This window comes from Eptesicus fuscus, chromosome 3, assembly GCF_027574615.1.
Source record: "Eptesicus fuscus isolate TK198812 chromosome 3, DD_ASM_mEF_20220401, whole genome shotgun sequence".
Classification (NCBI taxonomy): domain Eukaryota; kingdom Metazoa; phylum Chordata; class Mammalia; order Chiroptera; family Vespertilionidae; genus Eptesicus; species Eptesicus fuscus.
Window position 1 is genome coordinate 80961215 of NC_072475.1, and position 22048 is coordinate 80983262.

The following is a 22048-nucleotide window of genomic DNA, read 5'->3' on the forward strand; positions in this document are numbered from 1 at the left end:
TCCAACACTACAGGTTCGTTTTTTTAGGCACAATGGAAATTATTTAGTTCAAGTATTAGAAAGAAGAAGTAATATCACATTCCTTCCTTTGAAATACTCACCTTTTGAATAAGAAGTTTATAACTGACTCATGCATTCCTCTGACAGCCATCTTCCCTTCAGAATTAACTGCATACAGCTTTTCTCTCTTCATATTTCTGATTGTTTTCAAATTCTTATGGCATTCAAGTTCTCTTCCTTTCCATATTTGTAACTCCTTTCTCCTAGAGTAAAGAAGTTGGCTCCAATTATTATTATATGTTTACCTGTTTGATTGATCACCAGGAATGTAATCAATCTCCGATCTTCACCCCCATTCCCGTCCAAGTGTTGACACCCTACTCTCCCTTCTTTTGGTCTGACTCCCTATTTTAGTTTGCCAGAGAGAGAGAGAGAGAGAGAGAGAGAGAGAGAGAGAGAGAGAGAATTGTGAGTTGAGAGAGAGAGAGAGAGAGAATTGATTGCCTCCCACATGGGCCTGGACCAGGGTCAGGGATCAAACCTGCAACCCAGGCACGTGCCTTTGACAGGGAATTGAACGCGTAACCCTTTGGTTCGCAGGCAGATGTTCTAACCACTCAGGAACACAAACCAGGGCCTCTCTAGGTTTCTTTTGTTTTGCTTTCTTTCCCACTTTCTTGCTTGTCAGGACCTTTACCCTTTGACCCTGTTAGTTACTCCCTCCCCTTCTTCTTTATTGCCCTGAGTTCTCTTCCTTTTTCCATACTCCAATCACTTTTTTCATGTTCTCATTCAGTGAGGATGAGGAAATTGCAAGCAGAGAATGTACCTTTCATTCTGTGATTCGAACTGTATTCTCCCTGATGACCCTAAAAATATCCTGAAAAACGAGGATATCTGCCTGAAAGGTCACTAAAAGAAAAAAACTATTTTTATTTTTTGGAATAGTTTCTGATTAAACTTCTTGGCTTGAGAAGAAAAGACGGTAGTTACTTTGCACCCAGGAGTGGATTTGTGGCTTGGCTTCCCCATGGCTGCCGGCCGTGTGTGTGACCTCAGGGCGCTGGTGGCCATCGTGTGCGGGCTGCTGACCACCATCATTTTCGGACTGAGCATCTGGATGGCTGTGGTCAAGATCCAGAGAGGTAATGCCGTCTTACTATGTTTAACTGAGAGCGAGAGAAGGCGTGGAGCCTCTGTCCCTGCACCTGCCGCAGTGCTGAAAAGTGCCGTGTCTAGGCTGAGGCTCCCGCCTCAACTGGCCCTTGTCTTCTATGAAATATACAAGACAAGGGCCAATTCATGGCTGGAATATGGTTGTATGTACATGACTACGTGTGTGTGAGTGGGCAAGGTGATGGATGACATGGTTGAATTGGCCTCTTTATGCTCTTTCAACTCCTGATTCAATGGAGAGGAGAGTAATAATTAAAGCCATTAATAAGACATGTTTGGATTTGTTTAGCTAAATCTAAGGAAGGAAAACAGTTATGGACACACACATACACACATAATCAAACAGACATAGAATAAAATTTCATTTCAAGAAGGAAGTTTAAGAATGCTTTCTCTAGGATTGTAAATAAAATGATAATATGGTTTGCACACAAAGTTCTCCCTTTTCAGGCACAGAAAACTACTAAAAAAATTAATGTAATTTAGAAAACAATTTTCCTGGTTATTCAACAAATATTTTGTTAGTCACCTGCTATGTGCTAGAGCTGGCCCAGGGAAAGGCGGTGGGGAGGTCAATGATGTGTAAAACAATGGTGTTAAAGGAAAGCCCCAGAAACTCTCAACAGAGGCTCTCTGCAGTCCCGCGCTGTTCCCGTGGGCTGTGCAGGTTCTCTATGAGGGACTCAACCCTGGGTGTGCTCAGCACTTCCCTTTTGTAAGAAGTTTCTAATGAAACGGAGTAAATCAGGGTAAATAGCGTCAGTCAGGAGAGGGCAGAAGGACAGGCGTCCCTCTGAGGGGGCAGCTGTGCAGGACAGAAGGAGCGCAACGCGTGGCTGTAAAGATCCGCTGCAGAGACAAAGGGAGTCAGACACACTGGCTGTGACGCCGTGGTAGCTGAGAATAGATCTGGCTTTTCTCTTTCCCACCAAAGAACAATATTTCTAGACGACTGTATTCGTAGGATTTAGAAAATTAGCATGAGAAAATGTGTCAGAAAAAATCCCCAGTAAAATTTAAACTTGGGGAAAATGTTTTTGTTTGTGTGTTTAAAGTTTATAAAGTAGTTTAGTTGAAGTTTAAAAAATTTATAAATCCTAGAGTTTGCTCCATTAAGGCTCCTAAACTTGTAAGACCTTATTTAAAGGTATACTTTTAAGAAGGTTTTCCTCTTTCCCTCCCCCTCCCTCCCTCCTTTCCTTTTTTCTTCCTATCTTTATGTGGCATCTACTTAAAAAAAATTTACATTAATTTTTTTAATTTAAATTTTTTATTGTTGACACTATTGCAGATGTCCTCCATTTTCACTTCCTTTGCCCGCCTCCACCCAGTGCCCCCCCCCCCCCCCCCCCGCCCCTATCCCCTCCCTTGTCCCTTGGTCCTCACCACACTACTGTCTGTGTCCATGGGCTATGCATATAAAGACATCTACTTTTAAAGGGAAATTTGTGGTGACTTATAAAGGACACAGGTACAACAGAACCATTCAAACAAGGACCAAAGTACAAAAACACCTTAAGAAAGAGGACAGGGTGGGGAACAGAAGTATATGAAAGTCAAAGCTAAGGGGAGTTGCTCAAAATAAATATAGAACAAATCCCTGAGCTTCCGGACCCCAAACAAAGCAGAGCAAGAAACAAAGAGCCCACGTAGAAGCATCCCAGCTCCTCAGAAAAGACAAATGTTTCCTTGCTCTAAGCAGAGTTTTGAATTAGCTCTTTATATAAGGACCGCCCTCAGTTTTTGGGTAAACCAAGTTGAACAGGAGGGGGTTACCGCTATCATTTAAAGAGAAAGATGGAAAGACTGATACTGTTTACTGCTATATTTTGCTTCATGCATTTTATTCAGATTTTGTCTTAGTTGGTAAATTTGGGTCTACTCCCTTCCATTCATTCCATTCCACTCTACTCCATCTCTTTCCACCTCATCTCATTCTCCCATTTTATGCAATTATTGAATGGTCTCCCTTTGGTCCTTTACTGGGAATACAAATGAATTGTTTTTTAATTTATCTTTTTAAGGGGAGAGTCATGAGTATTTCATTATTCCATATTATAAAATTGACAATTTGAAAAATTCTTACTATATTCTAGGCACTATGCTAAAAAATTCACATACCTTATTTCATTTAATCCTGACAACCACTTTTTGAGGCAGATGTTGTATCCATGTTACAGATGGGGAAACTGAGGCATATAGAATATTTTAATGTTTATGTAGTTGGAAAGTGTTGGGTCTGGATTTTATTCTAACCATTCTGACTTCATTATCTGTGTTCATTATTCCTACACCATTCTGCCTAACTAGAAACAAGACGATGGTAACCCAATCAATTAATTCATCCTGGTGACTGCCTTTACTAGAAAGATTTCTCACATTTGCACAGTCCCAATATCTACTAGCCATCAAGTAAACCACAAATGAGCTCATTTCTGTCTAATTATTCTGTATAAGTTTATCTTTCTTAAAAATGAATCATTGGTTTAAATATCAAGCAAGTGCTTCAAGACATGGCCTTTAGAATGTCAATGATCTTCTGTGTTATATAGAAAAGATTTTTATACTGCTCCTATATCTTAACAAGACATCTTGGAAAAGATCATGGTTCAGGGCTCTGGTCCTGATGAAATTGACAGTATTTCAGGTGAGTAGATGAGATTTCTTTTAGGATTGCTAGAATAGTTTTTGGTATTCTTACAAGCTGCTGAAAACATTATAATAATAACTAGTGGCCCGGTGCACGAAATTAGTGCATATTAAAAGGGGATTAGAGGAAATATTTTAATATTGCTATTTGCCCTTTATCTATAATAGAAGTGTCAGAGATGAAAAAAAATTAGTAAAATGTATATGAAAATCTTCCTCCTGTCAGAGTTTGGGGTGCGCTGCCGGACCCAGAGTCAAGTCCCCATCCACCCGCGGCACCTCAAAATTGCACGAGACCCAGACCCAGCCTGCCTCACACCCATGGGGCAAGATCCAGACCTGACTGGCCCCACCCTTGTCAAGCCCTGTTGGGTGGGGGGGCGCAGCCTCAGGTCCCCTGGCCCAGCGCTGGGCGGGGGGTGCAGCCTCAGGTCCCCCAGCCCAGTGCCAAGTGGGGAGCGCAGCCTCAGGTCCCCTGGCACATGCCGGGCAGGGGGGGGCGGCCTGAGGTCCCTGTCAAGCCCTGCCAGGTGGGGGGCACAGCCTGAGGTCCCTGTTGATTGGCCTGGTGCTGGGGCGGGGGAGCGTGGCCTGAGGTCCCCCGTCAAGCCCTGCCAGACAGGGGAGTAAAGCCTCAGGTCCCTGTTGATTGCTGGTTAAGGCTTCTTATGGGAAATCAGCCTCCACTGTGGGTATAGCCATCTTGTGTTATGGAAACCCTACCTCTGCTGTGGGTACAACCATCTTTGTGATGGCATAATGGTCAATTTGCATATTCTCTCTTTATTAGATAGAATGATCTATTTTTCACCAAGACATCATGACATTTTTGAAATAATCCTATAGAATCAAAGGCTAATATGCAAATTGACCAAACCGCAGAATGACCAGTCGCTATGATGTGCACTGACCACCAGGGGGCAGATGCTCAATGCAGGAGCTGCCCCCTGGTGGTCAGTGTGCTCCCACAGGAGCTGGGCTCATGGCTGGCAGTGAAGGACACCTTAGGGGATGTCCATGGAGAGCGGGTCTTAAGCCGGCAGGCAGACATCCCCCGAGGGGTCCCAGACTGCGAGAGGGCACAGGCCAGACTGAGGGACACCTTCCCCCAGTGCACAAATGTTGTGCACCGGGCCTCTAGTATATATATATATATATACATATATATAAATAAATATATAGTATTTATTTATATATATGTATATATATATTCATATATATAAATAATATATATTGAATATATATTAAATAAATATACTTATATACATATAAATAATATAGAAGTAAACAGAGATACAAATGTGTATTAATCCATAAAAATACTGCCAAGTTTAATATTTTCTCTATTTATGCTCCCAGGAACAAGATGTCCTATGCATTTGAACTTTTGTTTGGTAAAAATTTTTTCAAAACTATTGGTGACTTTTACAATTTCTAAATGAAACTCAAGGCTTGGAGTTCTTCTTTAATAATATCAGCTTGCCTGAAACTCTTCATTTAGGGTTTTACATGTCTCCTTCTTTCAAATTTAGATTTTTGTTTAAAGGTCACCTCCTCAAAGAGACCTTTCTTATCCACCTAGTCTAAGGTTTTCACTCCATTCACTCTTTTCCACATATATTTTTTTCATAGCTTTTTAAAAAAAAAAAATCCTAATTGTTCAGATTATTACAGATGTTCCTCTTCACCCCGCTCCATAGCTCCCCTCAACCTGTTTCCCACCTCACCCCCTGCCCTAACCCCCCGCCACTGTCCTTGTCCATAGGTGTAAGATTTTTGTCCAATCTCTTCCCATATCCCCACACCCTCTTCCCCCTACGAATTGTCAGTCCACTCCCTTTCTATGCCCCTGATTCTATTCTATTCACCAGTTTATTCTGTTCATCAGATTTTTTATTCACTTGATTTTTAGATTCACTTGTTGATAGATATGTATTTGTTGGCACTTTGTTGTTCATAATTTTTATCTTTACCTTTTTCTTCTTCTTCTCTTCTTAAAGAATACCATTCAGCATTTCATATAATACTGGTTTGGCGGTGATGAACTCCTTTAGCTTTTTCTTGTCTGTGAAGTTCTTTATCTGACCTTCAATTCTAAATGATAGCTTTGCTGGGTAGAGTAATCTTGGTTGTAGGTTCTTGCTGTTCATCACTTTAAATATTTCTTGCCACTCCCTTCTGGCCTGCATAGTTTCTGTTGAGAAATCAGCTGACAGTCGTATGGGTACTTCCTTGTAGGTAACTAACTGTTTTCTCTTGCTGCTTTTAATATTCTCTCTTTGTCTTTTGCTCTTGGCATTTTAATTATGATGTGTCTTGATGTGGTCCTCTTTGGATTCCTCTTGTTTAGGGTTCTCTGTGCTTCCTGGACTTGTAAGTCTATTTCTTTCACCAGGTAGGGGAAGTTTTCTGTCATTATTTCTTCAAATAGGTTTTCAATGTCTTGCTCTTTCTCTTTTTCTGGCACCCCATAATTCAGATGTTGGTACGTTTGAAGTTGTCCCAGTGGCTCCTTGCACTATCTTCATATTTTTGGATTCTTTTTGCTTTTCTGGTTGGGTGTTTTTTGCTTCTTCGTATTTCAAATCTTTGACTTGATTCTTGGGATCCTGTAGTCTACTGTTGAATTTCTGTATATTATTCTTTATTTCAGTCAGTGTATGCTTAATTTCTGACTGGTCCTTTTCCATTTTTTTGGCATTCTCATTGAGATCCTTGAAGGCCTCACTACATTCCTCAGGGGTTTCTAGAAGATTCTTGAGTAACCTTATAACTGTGGTTTTGAACTCTATATCCAGTAGTTTGCTTTCCTCCATTTCTTTTATTTGTGATATGTTTCTTTGACTCCGCATTTTAGCTGTTGATAGAGTGGCCTTGTGTGGTAGATGTCCTCTAGGGCCCAGTGGCTCAGCCTCCTCAATCACCTGAGGTGGAGACTCTTGGTGCACCCCTTTGTGGGCTAGGTGCACAGTCTTGTAGTTAAGCCTTTTTTTTTTTAAAAATATATTTTGTTGATATTTTTACAGCGAGGAAGAGAGAGGGATAGAGAGTTAGAAACATCTATCAGCTGCCTCTTGCACACCCCCTACTGGGGATGTGCCCACAACCAAGGTACATGCCCTTGCCCGGAATCGAACCTGGGACCCCCCGAGTCCGCAGGCCGACGCTCTATCCACTGAGCCAAACCGGTTTCGGCTTGTAGTTAAGCCTTGATTGTTGTTGGTATCACTGGGAGGAATTGACCTCTAGGCCAATTGTCTGTGAGGACCAACTGTGTCTACAATGGAAGAACTGCTGTGCTGGAGACACACTTATGGGGCAGGACTTGCTTCAGTGGGGCTTTGGTGCTCACTGAGTCTGCCCCTTGAGTGTGTCGCTTATGGATGTGAAGAGTTGTAATCTGGTATGGTCTCACACTGACCACTGGCTCTTGGATCTCCAAAGAGGTGCAAAGTCAGCCGGTGCCTGAGGCCACCCAGCATTAGCTACAGCTAGATCTGCAGATTCCTCCTCTTTGTTTGGAGTTTGGAAATGCCCCGGTGAGGCCCAGTTGTGAAGCAAGGCAGGCTACTGCTGCCAAGAGTCTTGGGCCTTCTTTTGGAAGCTTTTGAGCTCTCTGACCCAGCTGCAGTTTGTTAGGTTAGGCTGCAAAAAGACAGGCCATTCATATGTAAAAGCTGCTGTGCACAGCTTGGGTGGGGTTGTAAATTGGGTGGGGTGGGGTCTCTTAGAATCACCAGGGTGGAGCAAACAGCAATAGCTGCCAGTCAGCTATCTCCGCATCTCCGCGTCTCCATGTCTCTGTGTCCCGTATCCCCACACAGGAACAATGATCTCTGCAAACACCTCTGAGAGAAAGCCGCCCTAGCATTCTGGCCCGGTGCCAGACAGTCCAATTTTTCCCCGTATGAGTCTGGGTCCCCAGAGTCTCACCTGGAACTGGAATTCAGAGCAATCAGGAGCTTGTATCTCCCTCCCAATTGAAAAAACAACAACAGTGCACCCAGTTGTCAGCCTGTTTCACATGTGCCTCAGTACCTCCACATCTCTGCACCTCCTACCAGTCTCAATGTGCTTTTTCTTTCCTTCTAGTTGTAGAACTTCCACTCAGCCAGTTTTCCTCTGGCTCTGGATGATATCTGTTTTGTCTTTTAGTTGTAGTTTTGATGTGGTTGTGAGAGGTAGCAAGTATAGATGTTTACTTATGCCGCCATCTTGGTTCTCTCTTTTCATAGCTTTTATCACTTCATAATTTCTTACTTATTTGTTTGCTGGTTGCTGTCTCCCCATTTTTAGAATGAAAGCTCCTAGAATAAGTCAGGGACCTGACTTACTAATCTATTCCCTGTACCTAAACTGTACTTGAACTATAGTTGCCAAAACACAACTAATAAGTAAATGAAAGAATTATGTAAAAAAAGAAACTGAAAAAAGAGTTGCCAAATAGCTATATTGAAAAGTGAAATAACAGTTGCCACTTCCTTGTGATTTTCTTCAAAATCTATAATAATAAAAGCATAATATGCTAATTAGACCAAACATTCTTCCGGACATCCTTCTGGATGACCTTCCAGATGAAGCTGGGGCTGCGAGGGAAGCCTGGGTCCTGGGTGCCAGAGGGAAGCAGGTGCCAGTAGCTGGGGGAAGGAAGGCTTACTCTTGCACGAGTTTTGTGCATTGAGCCTCTAGTATTAAAATATATGTAATTCTGGATTTGTTTACATAGGTAACAAAGACACTATTTTGATTTTCTTTCTCTGCTCCAAGTTGTGCAACATATTGACTATTTCTGAGAGTCTGGCTTCGTTAAGATCTCTCCAACTGTGTGTGGCCTCTTTTGTTTAACCATATGATCCACAGTCTTGGAGGACTCTTTTATGTTGGTGCAAATCTAAGTTTTGACAGCCCTCCAACCTTTTCGCATTGGGCATTCTTCATGGAGTAGCACCCTCCTTATCCTGTGTATTTTTAGAGTGGTGCTCCATCTCTGCTGGAGTTGTGCTTCCAATAGTAAGAACCTTGTAACACAGAAGCAGCACAACTTTTCTGTCCCATCACACTTGATGATAAAAGTAAAATTAAAACATTATTAAGCTTTATTGTCTACCTTTCCATTGACATTTTCATTTTCCAACTTGAGCTAAGCTTGAGGTAAACATAGACAAATGTCGATGTCCATAATCAGAATAATAGGGGATGTTTTCTTTAACTCTTACCAATGGGAGAATGTATTAATATCATTACATATTAGCAATGCTGATTATGTCTTATTCAACCATATCCTATGCCTTTTCTGGATAATAGGAATTCCTGTTCTCTGCCATCATGACTGCCTTTACAGATGCTCTAGCCTTTATTCCCTATCACAGGATTTGCTTATGTCTCAGGCTTTAGTAGGTTGAAATATTCCAAAGCTCCAAGGTTAGACTTTATAGCACTGAAATTCTTGCACAATAAGAAATGTATGTTGGGAAGAGGTCAAGGAAATGTTGTTGGGAAGAGGTCAAGGAAAGTTTATTGATTCTCAGAAAATAATTTGTCCACAGATACTTGGCTTTTATTTTAGTGATTTACAGTACTTTCTCAAGAGACAAACTTGATAATAAATCAGACTCATATGACTTACTGGTGGAAAGGTTGCGTTTCGGTGTTAAAAAAAAAAAAAAAAGATCCAGAGAAGTTTTTCTGAATAGAGAAAGTTGGGTTTTAGGCAGCTGTAGATTAGTCTCAATCCCACTGTTGTCAATCTCTCATCTGGTCTGTTACCAGTCTCTCTTCTTACTTCTTCATATAACCACTCTGTAAATCAAGACAATCCTATCTAATAAAAGAGTAATATACAAATTGACTGTACCTCCACTACACCCACAAGCCATGCCCACAAGCCAATCAGGAGCAAGTATGCAAATTAACCCCAAACAAGATGGCTGCGGCCATGGAGAGAGCAGGAGGGAGACTTGGGTTTCCCCAGTGATGGGGGAAGCCAAGATTTCTGCACACCCTGGCCGGCCCAAGCCTCCACTCAATGCTACAAAGTTTCAATTATAGAAGATAAATAAATCCCAATAAAAATGGCCATAGCCACGGAGCTGGAGAGAGCAGGAGGCTAGGGTTGTCCCCGGAGATGGAGGAAGCCAAGCTTTCCACACACCCTGGCCTGCCTTGGCTGCCGCTTAAGGCTACAAAGTTTCAATTATAGAAGATAAATAAATCCCAATAGAAATGGCTGCTGCCACAGAGCGAGCAGAAGGCTTGGCTCCGCTCCAGGCTACAAAGTTTCAATTGTAGAAGATAAATAAATCCCAGATACCAGGGCCTTCACTTGGGTTGCCAGGGAGTGTGGCTGGCTTGGAAACCACCACAGACCCCTCACCCAGGCCACCCCATGCCTCCAGGGAAGCCCCCACCCTGATCCGGGACACCCTTCAGGGCAAACCAGCTCCCCCTACCCATGCACCAGACCTCTACTTCAAGCCTTCTGCTCGCTAATAAAATAGTAATATGCAGATTGACCATCACTCCAACACACAAGATGGCTGCCCCCATGTGGTCAAAGATCCTGCCCCCATGTGGACACAAGATGGCCACCACAAGATGGCCAGCAGGAGAGGGCAGTTGGGAGGGACCAAGCCTGCAAGGGAGGGCAGTTGGGGGCAATCAAGCCTGCAGGGGAGGGCAGTTAGGGGTGACCAGGCCAGCATAGGAGGGAAGTTGGGGATGACTGGGCTTGCAGGGAAAGGCAGTTGGGGGGGACCCAGGCCTGCAGGGAGAGCAGCTGGGGGGGGGGACCAGGCCTGGAGGGGAGGGCAGTTAGGGGTGACCCAGGCCTTCAGGGGAGGACAGTTAGGGGCAAACAGGCTGGCAGGGGAGCAGTTAGGCATCAATCAGGCTGGCAGGGGAGTGGTTAGAGGGTGATCTGGCTGGCAGGCAGAAGCAGTTAGGGGCAATCAGGAAGGCAGGCAGGCGAGCAGTTGGGAGCCAGCAGTCCTGGATTGTGAGAGGGATGTCCAACTGCCTGTTTAGATGTTCAGGCAGTCGGACATTTCTGGAGGGGTCCCAGATTGGAGAGGGTGCAAACTGGGCTGAGCGACCCCCCCCCCCCCATTCACGAATTTTGTGCACCGGGCCTCTAGTAATTTCTATAAACAGAAAGGGAATTTTTTGAAGAATAAATCTTTTGTAATTGGCTTAAGGGCATGGATTATTTTAACACCAGAATTAGTGATGTTTAAATTGTTGATTGATTCCATTTTTCAAGTTACATTTTTAAATAATTTTTATGAGTTTATTTAAGCTAAAGCTGATGACAATGGCCAGGAAGCAAGATCTCAAATGCTCCCCAAAGTAACTTTCTTTCTTTCTTTCTTTCTTTCTTTCTTTCTTTCTTTCTTTCTTTCTTTCTTTGTTTGTTAATCCTTACCTGAGGATATTCCCACCCCCCCTTCCCTAATGATTTTTCAGAGAGAGTGGAAGGGAGGGGGAAAGACACAGAGAGAGACACATAGACTGCTTGCCTCTTGTACTTGTCCTGACCGGAGTTGGAGAATGAGCTACAAATGAAGTACATGCCCTTGACCGGAATCAAACCTGGGACCCTTCAGTCTGTGGGCCAATGCTAACCACTTAGCAAAACTGGCTAGGGTGCTTTCTTTCTTTTTAAAAATTTATTTTTGACAGTATTAGAAATGTCCCCCACCGCCTGGCTGATGTGGGTCAGTTGGCTGAGTGTTGTTCCATGTACCAAGATGTTGCTGGTTTGATTCCTGGTCAGGGAACATGTGGGGGGTTGTGGGCTCAATTCACAGTAGGGGGTATGCAGGAGGCAGCAGATTGATGTTTCTCTTTCATCGATGTTTCTATCTCTCTCCCTCCCTCTCCTTTCCTCTCTCTCTCTAAAATAAATAAAAACATATTTAAAAAACCCTTTCCCCATTTACCCCCCTCCACCCACCTCCCACCACCCACCACCCACCCAACCCCAGGCCTTCTCCACACTATTGTTTGTGTCCATGGGTTATACACATATTCATATGTGTTCTTTGTTTAATCTCTTTCCATCTCCTCCGCTCCCCTCCCCTCTGAGATCTGTCATTCTGTTCCGTGCATTCATGCCTAAAGTCACTTTCTTAAATTAAGAGCCTAGGAACTTGGCTTAATGGAGTTTTCCTTGATTTCAAGATAATAGATATTTTTACTTGAAATTCTGAATACAACCAGCACCCAAGGGTCTTTGATAAATCATGTTATTGAAGATCTACTATAGAATATGGTGGTGAAGAGTGTATACGTTAGAGTTGGGGGGGAAAAGTATAAGAATACGGGGGAAAAGTCTCTGGAGCCAGACTATCTGAGTTCAAATTCAGTGCCAGCACTTACTAGCTGAGTAAATTTGAGCACATTCCTCAATAATTCTGCCTTAATTTTCTTATTATGGGAATAATAATAAACCTTACCTTTATAGGACTTTTATGAGGACTAAATGAGTTAATATATTTACAGGTTTAAGATAATGTCTAGTACACTGTGATCACTCAATAAATGCTTGCTACTATTTTGAGTTATGAATTTTTAAATAATTTAGTGCACAATTTTTCCCCTCCCTGAATTATTCCTTGAATAGTTGCCATTGACCTAGATTGGACCTTTGGATTAAAGCAGTTTATCAAACTGAAAACCTACAATAGGTTTAATCATTAAGTTCAATTGACTAGCTCAAAACAGGAACAGTTCTAAGAACTGCCATATCTTCCTGCATTTGTTTTTTAAAAATATTTATATTATATTATACTATTGAGGAAAGTTTTATTAAAATATTAACCAGTTTATTGAAATATGTAAGTAGTTAATATTGAACATCCTTTACCTATAGTAAAGATTATACACTTTATGTATATTGTTTTTTTTTCCCACAGTGGATTAAATTTTCCTAAACATTGTTCTCTCATTTAAGAGTAAACTTTATCCTCACCCAAATACTCTAAATTTTTGGACTTGGACAAATATTAGATGCCTGGGTTTAAAACCCCTAAAGACTCTGAACCAGACACTAGAGTTTCCTGATGGAAAGGTATTTTTATTCCCCCACTTAATCAAACTAGACTTTTCAAAAGGGAATTCTAATTTTGTGTAGTCTAGGAAAAGAAATGAAATTCATGTTTTTCATTTGAAAAAAATTAAAAATATTTTGTTATTTTCTCAAGCAGTATCATGTATCACATACATTCTGCATTCGATTTTCCATAATGTGTAGTAAGTGTTGAAATTAGAGCTAGTATTTCTGGAAATCTTACTTGTTACAATTTGAAAGAATGTAGGGAAATGCTATTAATATACAAAGTTTATAAAAGAAAAATGCTACTAATAAATGTGTTGCAGTGTATGGGTTCTCAAGTAAAAGGAAGCTGATGCTCACCTGTTCTCCCTGTGGAAAAGGCAAGCACTGTGAAGAGGGAGCAGGAGCACTTGCTTAGTAACCAAGAGATCTGAATTCTAGTCCCCACACAGCTATCAATTAATTATTGATTTGAAACAAATTGCTCTTTATGTAAAATGTACTCTGTGTGTACTCCATATAGAATAAGGAAGTTGAGCTAATAAATAGCTAAAGTCACTTTTATGAGTCCATAATTCTAAAAATTGGTTATCTATACTAATAAAAGGGTAATATGCAGACAAAGCCACAGCGGCTGTGAGGCCCGGGCTTTATGAGGACTAAATGAGTTAATATATTTACAGGTTTAAGATGATGCAAAGCCCGGGACTCATGCAGCCGTGGGCCCTGGTGGCTGCAAGGCCCGGGCCTCATGGAAGCCGTGGGCTCATGACAGCTGTGGGCTCAGTCAGCCATGAGCCCCGGCAGCTGAGAGGCCTGGGGCTTAGGCCTCGCAGCTGCCACGGCCGGCAGTCGCAGCAGTAGGAGGGTGATGGGGGCAGCGCCTTCCCCTGACCAGCCTGGTCGCCTCCCACAGAGGGAGGCCAGACTGTGGCTTATGCCCGCTCCAAGCCGTCAGTAGGACATCCCCTGAGGGCTTCCAGACTGTGAAAGGGGGCAGGCTAGGCTGAGGGACCCCCCCCCCCCACAGTGCATGAATTTTCATGCACTGGGCCTCTAGTATGATATAAACAAGACACTCAATCTTTGTGGATCTGACTTTCTTTTCTTCTTTTGTTCTTAAATCATTTTTTATTTTTTCAGTTACAATTAATGTACAATATCATATTGTTTTCAAGTGTACACACCAATGATTAAACTAAGTTATCATCTCGATAAATCTTATACCCATCTGACACCATACATATTTATTAGGATATTATTGACTATACTAGAGGCCTGGTGCATGAAATTTGTGCACTGGGGGTGAGGGGGAAGTCCCTCAGGCCAGCCTGCATCCTCTCATAGTCCAGGACCCCTCACTCCTTACCGCCTGCCTGCTTGCTCCTTATCACTTGGATTGCTGCTCCTTATTGCTGCCGCAGAGGCAGGAGAAACTCCCGCCACCACCACTATGCTTGCCAGCCTTGAGCCCGGCTTCTGGCTGAGCAGTGCTCCCCCTGTGAGAGTGCACTGACCACGAGAAGGCAGCTCTTGCATTGAGCATCTGCAGTTCAACCGTATCTACTGATTTTCTTATTGCTGGACCAGTCAATTACTAATTGAGGGGTGATTAAATTTCCAACTATAGTAGCAGATTTGTCTATTTTTCTTGCAGTTTTGTCAGTTTTTGCCTCACTTATTTTGACTATCAAAAGGCACATGCATATTTAGATGGGTAGTTCTTCTTGAAGAATTAACCCCTTTATTATTATAAATGTCACTCTTTATTATCCCTGATAATATTTCTTGCTCTGAAGTCTACTTTGAAATCAATATAGCTTCTCCAACTTTACCATCACCTTACTTTTAATCTATTTGTGTCTTTTATTTAAAATAATTTTTTTATTTTATAGTTAGGTCTTATTTTTTATTCATTCTTTTTTAAAATTAAAACATTTTTAAAATCCTCACCTGAGGACATTTTATTTTATTTTTTATTTTTAGAGAGAGAGAGAGAGAGAGAGAAACATCAATGTGAGAGAGAAACATCAATCAGTTGCTGTCCCTGACCTGGAATCAAACCTGCAACTTTTTGGTGTACTTGACAATGCTCCAACCAATGGAGCCACCCAGCTAGGGCTTTTGTTCATTCTTATAGTATCTGCCTTATAATTAGTATATTCAGACCATGCAGTTTTAAAGTGATTATTGATATATTGGATTATTATCTATTATATTTGTAACTGTTTTTATTGTTCTTTTCTGTGTTTCTTCCACTGACATTGTCTTTTTCTGCCTTCTCTGGTTTTAATTGAGCATTTTAAGTGATTCCATTTTCTCTTCACTTTTAACATATCATTTATACTTAAAAAACATTTTAGTGGTTGTCCTAGAGTTTGCAATATATTTACAATTAATCTAAGTCCACTTTCTAACAACTATATATAGCCTCATAGGTAGTGCCAATACCTTATAACAGAGTATTCCCTAATCCTCCTTCTCTTCCCTTATAACATTTTTGTCATTCATTTTATTTATCCACTAGCGTTCCCGTTGCAGGAAAAACCCTGCAATAGGATTTTCTGCTGCAGTCCGCCTGCGTTTCCCTTCACCACCCCGCCCCCCCCGCTTGCTTGCTTCTTCGAAGCTTTACTCCCTTCTGCAGCTCTTGGCTTCTTTCGAGGCTGTCTTGATATGCAAATTAGCCGCCATCTTTGTTGGGGTAATTTGCATACTCGTCCTGATTGGTTGGTGGGCGTGGCTTGGCTGGTGGGCGTGGCTTAGGTATAGCAAAGGTGCGGTCAATTTGCATATTTGTCTATTATTAGATTAGATAAGCTGTAATCACCTGATACATCATTGCTGTTATTATTTTGAACAAATTGGTATCTGTTGAATCAATTTAGAATAAAAAACTAAGAGATTTTATTTTACCTGCATTTATTTTTTCTCTAATTCTTTCCTTATGTTGATCCAAGTTTCTGACCTATATTATTTCCTTTCTAAATAACTTCTTTTAACACTTTTGTTTTTGCAAAGTAGATCTACTGTGACAAACTCCCTCAATTTTTGTCTCCATGAGTATGTCTTTATTTCTTCTTTACGTTTAAAGGATAATTCTTTGGATACAGAATTTTTTTGTGATGGTTTTCTTCTTTTATTCCACTCTTATTGCTTGCATGGTTTCTGAGGAGAATTCCAAAATAATTCTTATACATGTTTCTCTATACAGAAGTTCCCCCCTTCTTGCTTCTTTCAAAAATTTCTCTTTGTCTTTTTACTTTCTATCGTTGGAATAATCAATGCCGAAGAATAGTTTTTTATTTGCTTGTTCTTGACATTTATCCTGGTTGGCATTATCTGAAATTCCTGGTTTTGTGTCTGTCATTTATTTTGGGATACCCTTTCTCCTCCTTCTGGTATGTATATATTACACCTTTTGTTCTCCATTTCTTGGACATTCTGTTACATATTTTATTCTTTTTTTCTTTGCTATATAGTTTGGGAAGCTTCTACTAACATTTCTTCAAGCTCATCAATTCTTTTCTTGATCATGTCCAGTCTACTGATGAATCCATCAAAGGCATTCTTTATTTCTATCATAGTACTTCTGGTTTTCAGCATTTCTTTTGGTTCTTTCTTAGAGTTTTAATCTCTCTGCTTATATAACCCACTTGTTCTTACATACTGTCCATATTTTTCATTAAGTTTTTTAGCACCTATATAGTATATAAAAGCCTAAGCAATCAAACAGTGGAACGACCTGTTGCTATGATGCACACTGACCACCAGAGGGCAGACACTCAATGCAGGAGCTGCCCCCTGGTGGTCAGTGCACTCCCACAGTGGGAACACCACTCAGCTTACTGATGGGCTCCAGACGCCAGGCTCACAGCTGGCAAGCACAGCTTTGGCCGCGCGACCCTCTGCCGTCTCCATGGCAGGGCTAACTGGGGCCGGGATGAGCGGGAGCAGTCCAGCCCCCAGCCCGGGTTTGGGCTCCTCTCTGGCCGCCTGCCACTTCACACACTACTACATCCCTTGGGGGATGTTGAACTGCCGGTTTTGGCCCGATCCCTGCAGGCCAGCCTGGGCAGTCCCACATTCCCCGAGGGATCCCAGATTGCAAGAGGGCACAGGCCAGGCTGAGGGACCCCACCAGTGCACAAATCTGTGCACCGGGCCTCTGCTATTAATCATAATTATTTTAAATCCCTAGTTGGATAATTCCAAAATCTCTGTTGTATGTTAAGTCTGGTTCTGATGCTTTGCTTATCTCTTCAGGCTGTGGGTTGTTGTTTTTTTGCCTTTTAATATGCCCTGTAATTTTTCATTGGAAGTCAGACATGATGTATTAGGTAATAGGGGTTGAGGTACAGGTCTTTAGAGTAAGATTTTAAGTTTATCTGATTAGGAGTTAGGCTGTGTTCAGTGTCAGCTGTAGTTGTAGGTATTCCTTGCCAGTCAATCTCTCCACCTCTACTCCTTACCCCTTGTTCTTATTTTCTCACCATAGATTACTTTAGCTATCCTTGAACTTCATATAAAAAGAATCGTACAACATTTACTCTTCTATAGTCTGAATACTTTTATTTCTATAGTGTTTTAAGATGCCTCCATGCCATTAAGTTTATCCTTTTATTGCTAAGTAATCAGTATGTCATTGTATGAATAAAGCATAATTTGCTTATTCACTCTTCTGTTAATGAACTATTTGGGTGGTTTCTTCTTCTTTTGGCTGCCATGAGTAAAACTGCCAGAACTGGATTCTCTGGAAAACATTTTAAATTGAAGGTTTGTCTGAATAAATGGTTCAACAGGTGCTCATGGGATCAATACTTTCTGGGGAAGGATGAAAGAAGAATTGGGTAGAAGGAAAAATTGAACTGTAACACAACTAAAGTTGGGTTAGCTCTTCAGAGTTGCCCTTTGTGTTATAGATAACTATTGCTGCAGAACAAAGCATACCAAAACTCAGTGGCTTAAAACAATGACCATCTATTATGTTTCATGGTTTTCCTGATCCAGAATTTTGAAGCAGCTTACCTGGGTAGTTCTGGATCAGGATCTCTCATGCAGTTGCCCTCAGATGGTGGCTGGAACTGGGGTCATTTTAACATTTTCTTCACTCATATGTGGAGTCTGGGCTGAAGAGACTAAAAAGAATGGAACAGCTGAAGCTCCTCATGCTTCTCTATCTCTGTGTAGTTTCTCTCCTTGATATCTCCAGCAGGGAGGCCTCAGAGGAGCCAGGTTTTTTAAATGTCACCTATAGTCTCCCAAGACATATATCCTGAGTGAGTGAGAGCCAAGTGGAAGCCAAACTGCTTCTTATGGTCTAACCTTGAAGTCACAGAATATCACTTATTCAATTCTATTGGTTGAAGCAGATACAAAAGTCCGTTTGATTCCAGGAGAGGGAACAAACACCCTGCCTCTCAATGGAGAAGTGTTGTCATCATACTACAAGAGTGAGAAGGGGTACACAGTACAGCTCTTTGAGAAATATACTCTTTGTGGTATTGAAGCTGAGGGATGAACCTTATTTCCTGGCATTGACCAGCCATGGCATGTAAAAGTCTTTTTGTGGGTGTATATTTTCATTTGGTTTGCATATCTGTCTAGGAATGGAATTTCTGTGTCATCTTTAGCACACAGCCTTCCAAAATGACTGTACCATTAGAAATTCCCAGCAGCAATTTGCTAAAGTTCCAGTTGTTACACATCCTCAGCAACATTTGTCATTGTCAGTTTTGTAATTGTAGTCATTCTGGTGGAGTGTAAAATGATATTTCATTTCATTGTGCTTTTAAATTACATTTCTCTGACAACTAAGATACTGAGCATTTTCATGTGTTTAGTGCCTGTGAATCCATGTATCTTCTTTTTTGAAGTGTCTATTTAAGTCTTTTACTCATTTAAAAAAACGGGCTGTTTGTATTCTTATACGTAATGTGTATATTTCACAATTTACAAATTACAATTTACAAATTACAATTCTAATTTACAATTCTAGTTTACACTTATGGATAAACACTTCCCTTGATTATATATATATATATATATATACTAGAGACCCAGTGTACAAAATTCGTGCACTCGGGGAGGGGGGCGGTCCCACCAGCCTGGCCTGTGCCCTCTCACAGTGCGGTAGCCCCGCGATCAATTGCCCCAAAGAGGTAGACCCCGTTCACCCATCCGGGGCTCCTCGATGGATTGCCCCAAAGAGGTAGGCTGGAGCCGGGGTCCCCGCCTCCATGGCACGTGCACAGGACTGTGGGAAGCCTGCCTCCGCTGTGCGCGTAGCCATCTTGTGACAGTGTGAGGGTATCACGCGTGAGGGCTTGACGATTACTTAGCCTTTTATTAGTAAGGATGTAATTTTCTCCTGCTCCGTGACTTCCATTTTTATTTTCTTAATAGTGCCTTTTCATGAGTTGTAGTACTTAGTATTTTTTAAATATATTTTTATTGATTTCAGAGACAAAGGGAGAGGGAGAGAAAGATAGAAACATCAATGATGAGAGAGAATCATTGATCGGCTGCCTCCTGCACATGCCCTACTGGGGATTGAGCCTACAACCCAGGCATGGGCCCTTGACTGGAATTGAACCCAGGACCCTAAGTCCACAGCCTGATGCTCTAACCACTGAGCCAAACCAGCTAGGGCTGGGTTGCTGTTGTTGTTTTTTACATGACTCTGAAATTGATTTATTTAATAAAAATTCAAGTAACTATATACAATATACCTTTTTCTTCTTAATTTATCTTTATTGTTGAAAGTACTATAGATGTCCCCTCCTTTTTTTTCCCATTGACCCCTTTCACCCTGCATCCGCCCTTCCCAGGCCTTCACCACACTATTGTCTGTGTCCATGGGCTATGCATTATATATTCCCTGGTTAATCTCTCCCCACCTAATCCCACTCCCGCCTTCCCTCTGAGAATAGTATTTAGTTTTGATTAAGTTGAATGCATCAATTTTTTTCTTTTATGTTTAGTGCTTTTTGTGTGCTCTTTAAAAAAAAAAATCTTTGTCTTTCTCAAAGTTGCAAAGATATACTCTTATATTTTCTTAGACAAGCTTTATAGTTTTAGCTTTTGCTTTTAGGTCTCTGGTCCATCTCAAATTGTGTCTTAATTGTGGTATGTTTACCCAGTTAGTTCAGCACCATTTATTGAAAAAATATTTTCTTTTCTAATTGAATTACCTTGGCATGTTTTTTAAATCAACTGACTAATTATGTTTAATCTATTTCTAAACTCTTTATTCTATTTCATTGATATACTGTCTTTTTAAAATGTTTAAAAAATTTTTTTTGGAGAGAGAGGGGAAAAGAGAGAGAAAGAGAAATATCAACGTGAGAAACTTTAATTTGTTGTCTCCCAAATGTGCCCTGACTAGAGATCGAACCCGCAACCTAGGTATGTGTTCTGATGGGGAATAGAACCAGCAACCTTTAGGTGTATAGATCAACCAACTGAGCCACTGGTCAGGGCTGATATACTGCCTTGATCTCTATGTCTGTATAGTAAGTCATAAAATTAGTAATGTGAATCATTCAAATCTGTTCCTCTTTTAAAAGTTTGTTTTGGCCTTTCAGGTTTTCTATATTGCCATAGATTTTTAAATCAGTTTGTAAATTTCTACATGAAAAGGTCTTTTGGTTTTGGATTTTAGCTATATCGTTTTGGGGAAAATGGACACCTTAACAACTTGGACTTTTTCATACCTACATGGTATGTCTCCATTTATTTAGATCTTTAAGATTTTCCCTCAATGAGTTATTGCACATATTTTGTTAAATTTATTTCCAAAAATGTTATGAATTTTATTCTAATTTAAATAGAAATTATTTTGCAATATTGTTTTCCAATTGCTAATATGTGGAAATAATTGATTTTTTGTATATGTGTTGCATCATGCAACCTTGCTAAATCCACTTATCAATTCAAGTAGCTCTTTCTGAGACACCTTTAAACATATTTGATGATGTTATCTGCAACAAAAGATAATTCTATTTCTTCCTTTCTTAACTTTGCATTTTTTATTTCCTTTTCTTGCTTATAGCACTGGATGACATCTTCAATACAATATTGAATAAAATTGCTTAGAGAAATTATATGAAACTTATTTCTGTCATTGTAGGTGGGGAAAGCATTGACCATTACACTATTAAGTATATATTATTGGAAGAATCTTCACAGGTGAATCTTATCAGTTTTAGGAAGTTCCTTTTTATTCCTTGTTTGCTCAGAATTAAAAAAAAAATGACAGATGCTTTTTACCCCCAGCACTTATTTAAATGATCATATGGTTTTCTCTACTTATTCTGTCACATGACAAATTAAACAAATTGATTTTCTATTGTTAAACCAACCTTGCACTCCTGGTATAAATATCACTTGGTCATGATGCATCACAGATTTTATATATTGCTGGATTTAATTTACTACTATTTTTGAAGGATTTTTGCATCTATATAAATGAGGTTAATTGGTATGTAATTTCATTTACTTGCTATGTCTGTCATATTTTAGTATCAGAGTTATCCTAGGATTATGAAATATTTGGAAACATTCTTCCTTTTTTTTTTTTGTTTTCTGAAAGGGTATACATAAGACTGGCATTATTTCTTCCCTAATACACCAGTAAAATTATCCAGGTCAGTAGTTGGTTGCTTTCAGGATTTTCTCCTACCTCTGAGTTTTAGCAGTTTGATCATGATGTGTCTAAGTGTAGATTTCCTTGTATTTATTCTGTTTGTGCTTAACTGAGTTTCTTGGATCTATAGGTTAAAGTTCTTAGCCAAATTTGAAAAATTTTGACCATTATTACTTCAGATATTTTATCTACCCAATTCCATCTCTTCTCCTCTCTGCGACTCCAATTGCATATATACACTGAGTGGCCAGATTATTATGATCTCTGAACGCAATACTATTCAAAGCAATAATTTTACAGATGGAAATTAAAGGTCATAAAACCAAAGGGAGATACCAAACAGCCACTTTACATATTATTCTGTTATTTGTTGTTTTTTTAAGAAACAGCTACCCCCACAGAAAGCACTTTTAAAGGGGACTGCAGGAACGGTGGAACCTGGCAAAATGGCGTATGTCGTTGTCCAGAAGAGTGGAAAGGACTGAGATGTACAATAGGTAAGTTTTTTGGGGATAATACTAAGG

At 40.6% G+C, this 22048-nt stretch overlaps 1 protein-coding gene across 1 annotated transcript in view; it reads left to right on the forward strand.

Annotated features, from left to right (window-relative positions):
• The first annotated feature begins 1030 nt into the window (after positions 1 to 1030).
• ADGRG7 (adhesion G protein-coupled receptor G7) overlaps positions 1031 to 22048 on the forward strand; it is an 83925-nt gene continuing 62907 nt past the window's right edge. Inside the window, exons 1-3 of the mRNA XM_054709946.1 lie at positions 1031 to 1153; positions 8297 to 8309; positions 21914 to 22021. Coding sequence (XP_054565921.1) covers positions 1031 to 1153; positions 8297 to 8309; positions 21914 to 22021 — 244 coding nt within the window. The remainder of the gene's footprint in view (positions 1154 to 8296; positions 8310 to 21913; positions 22022 to 22048) is intronic.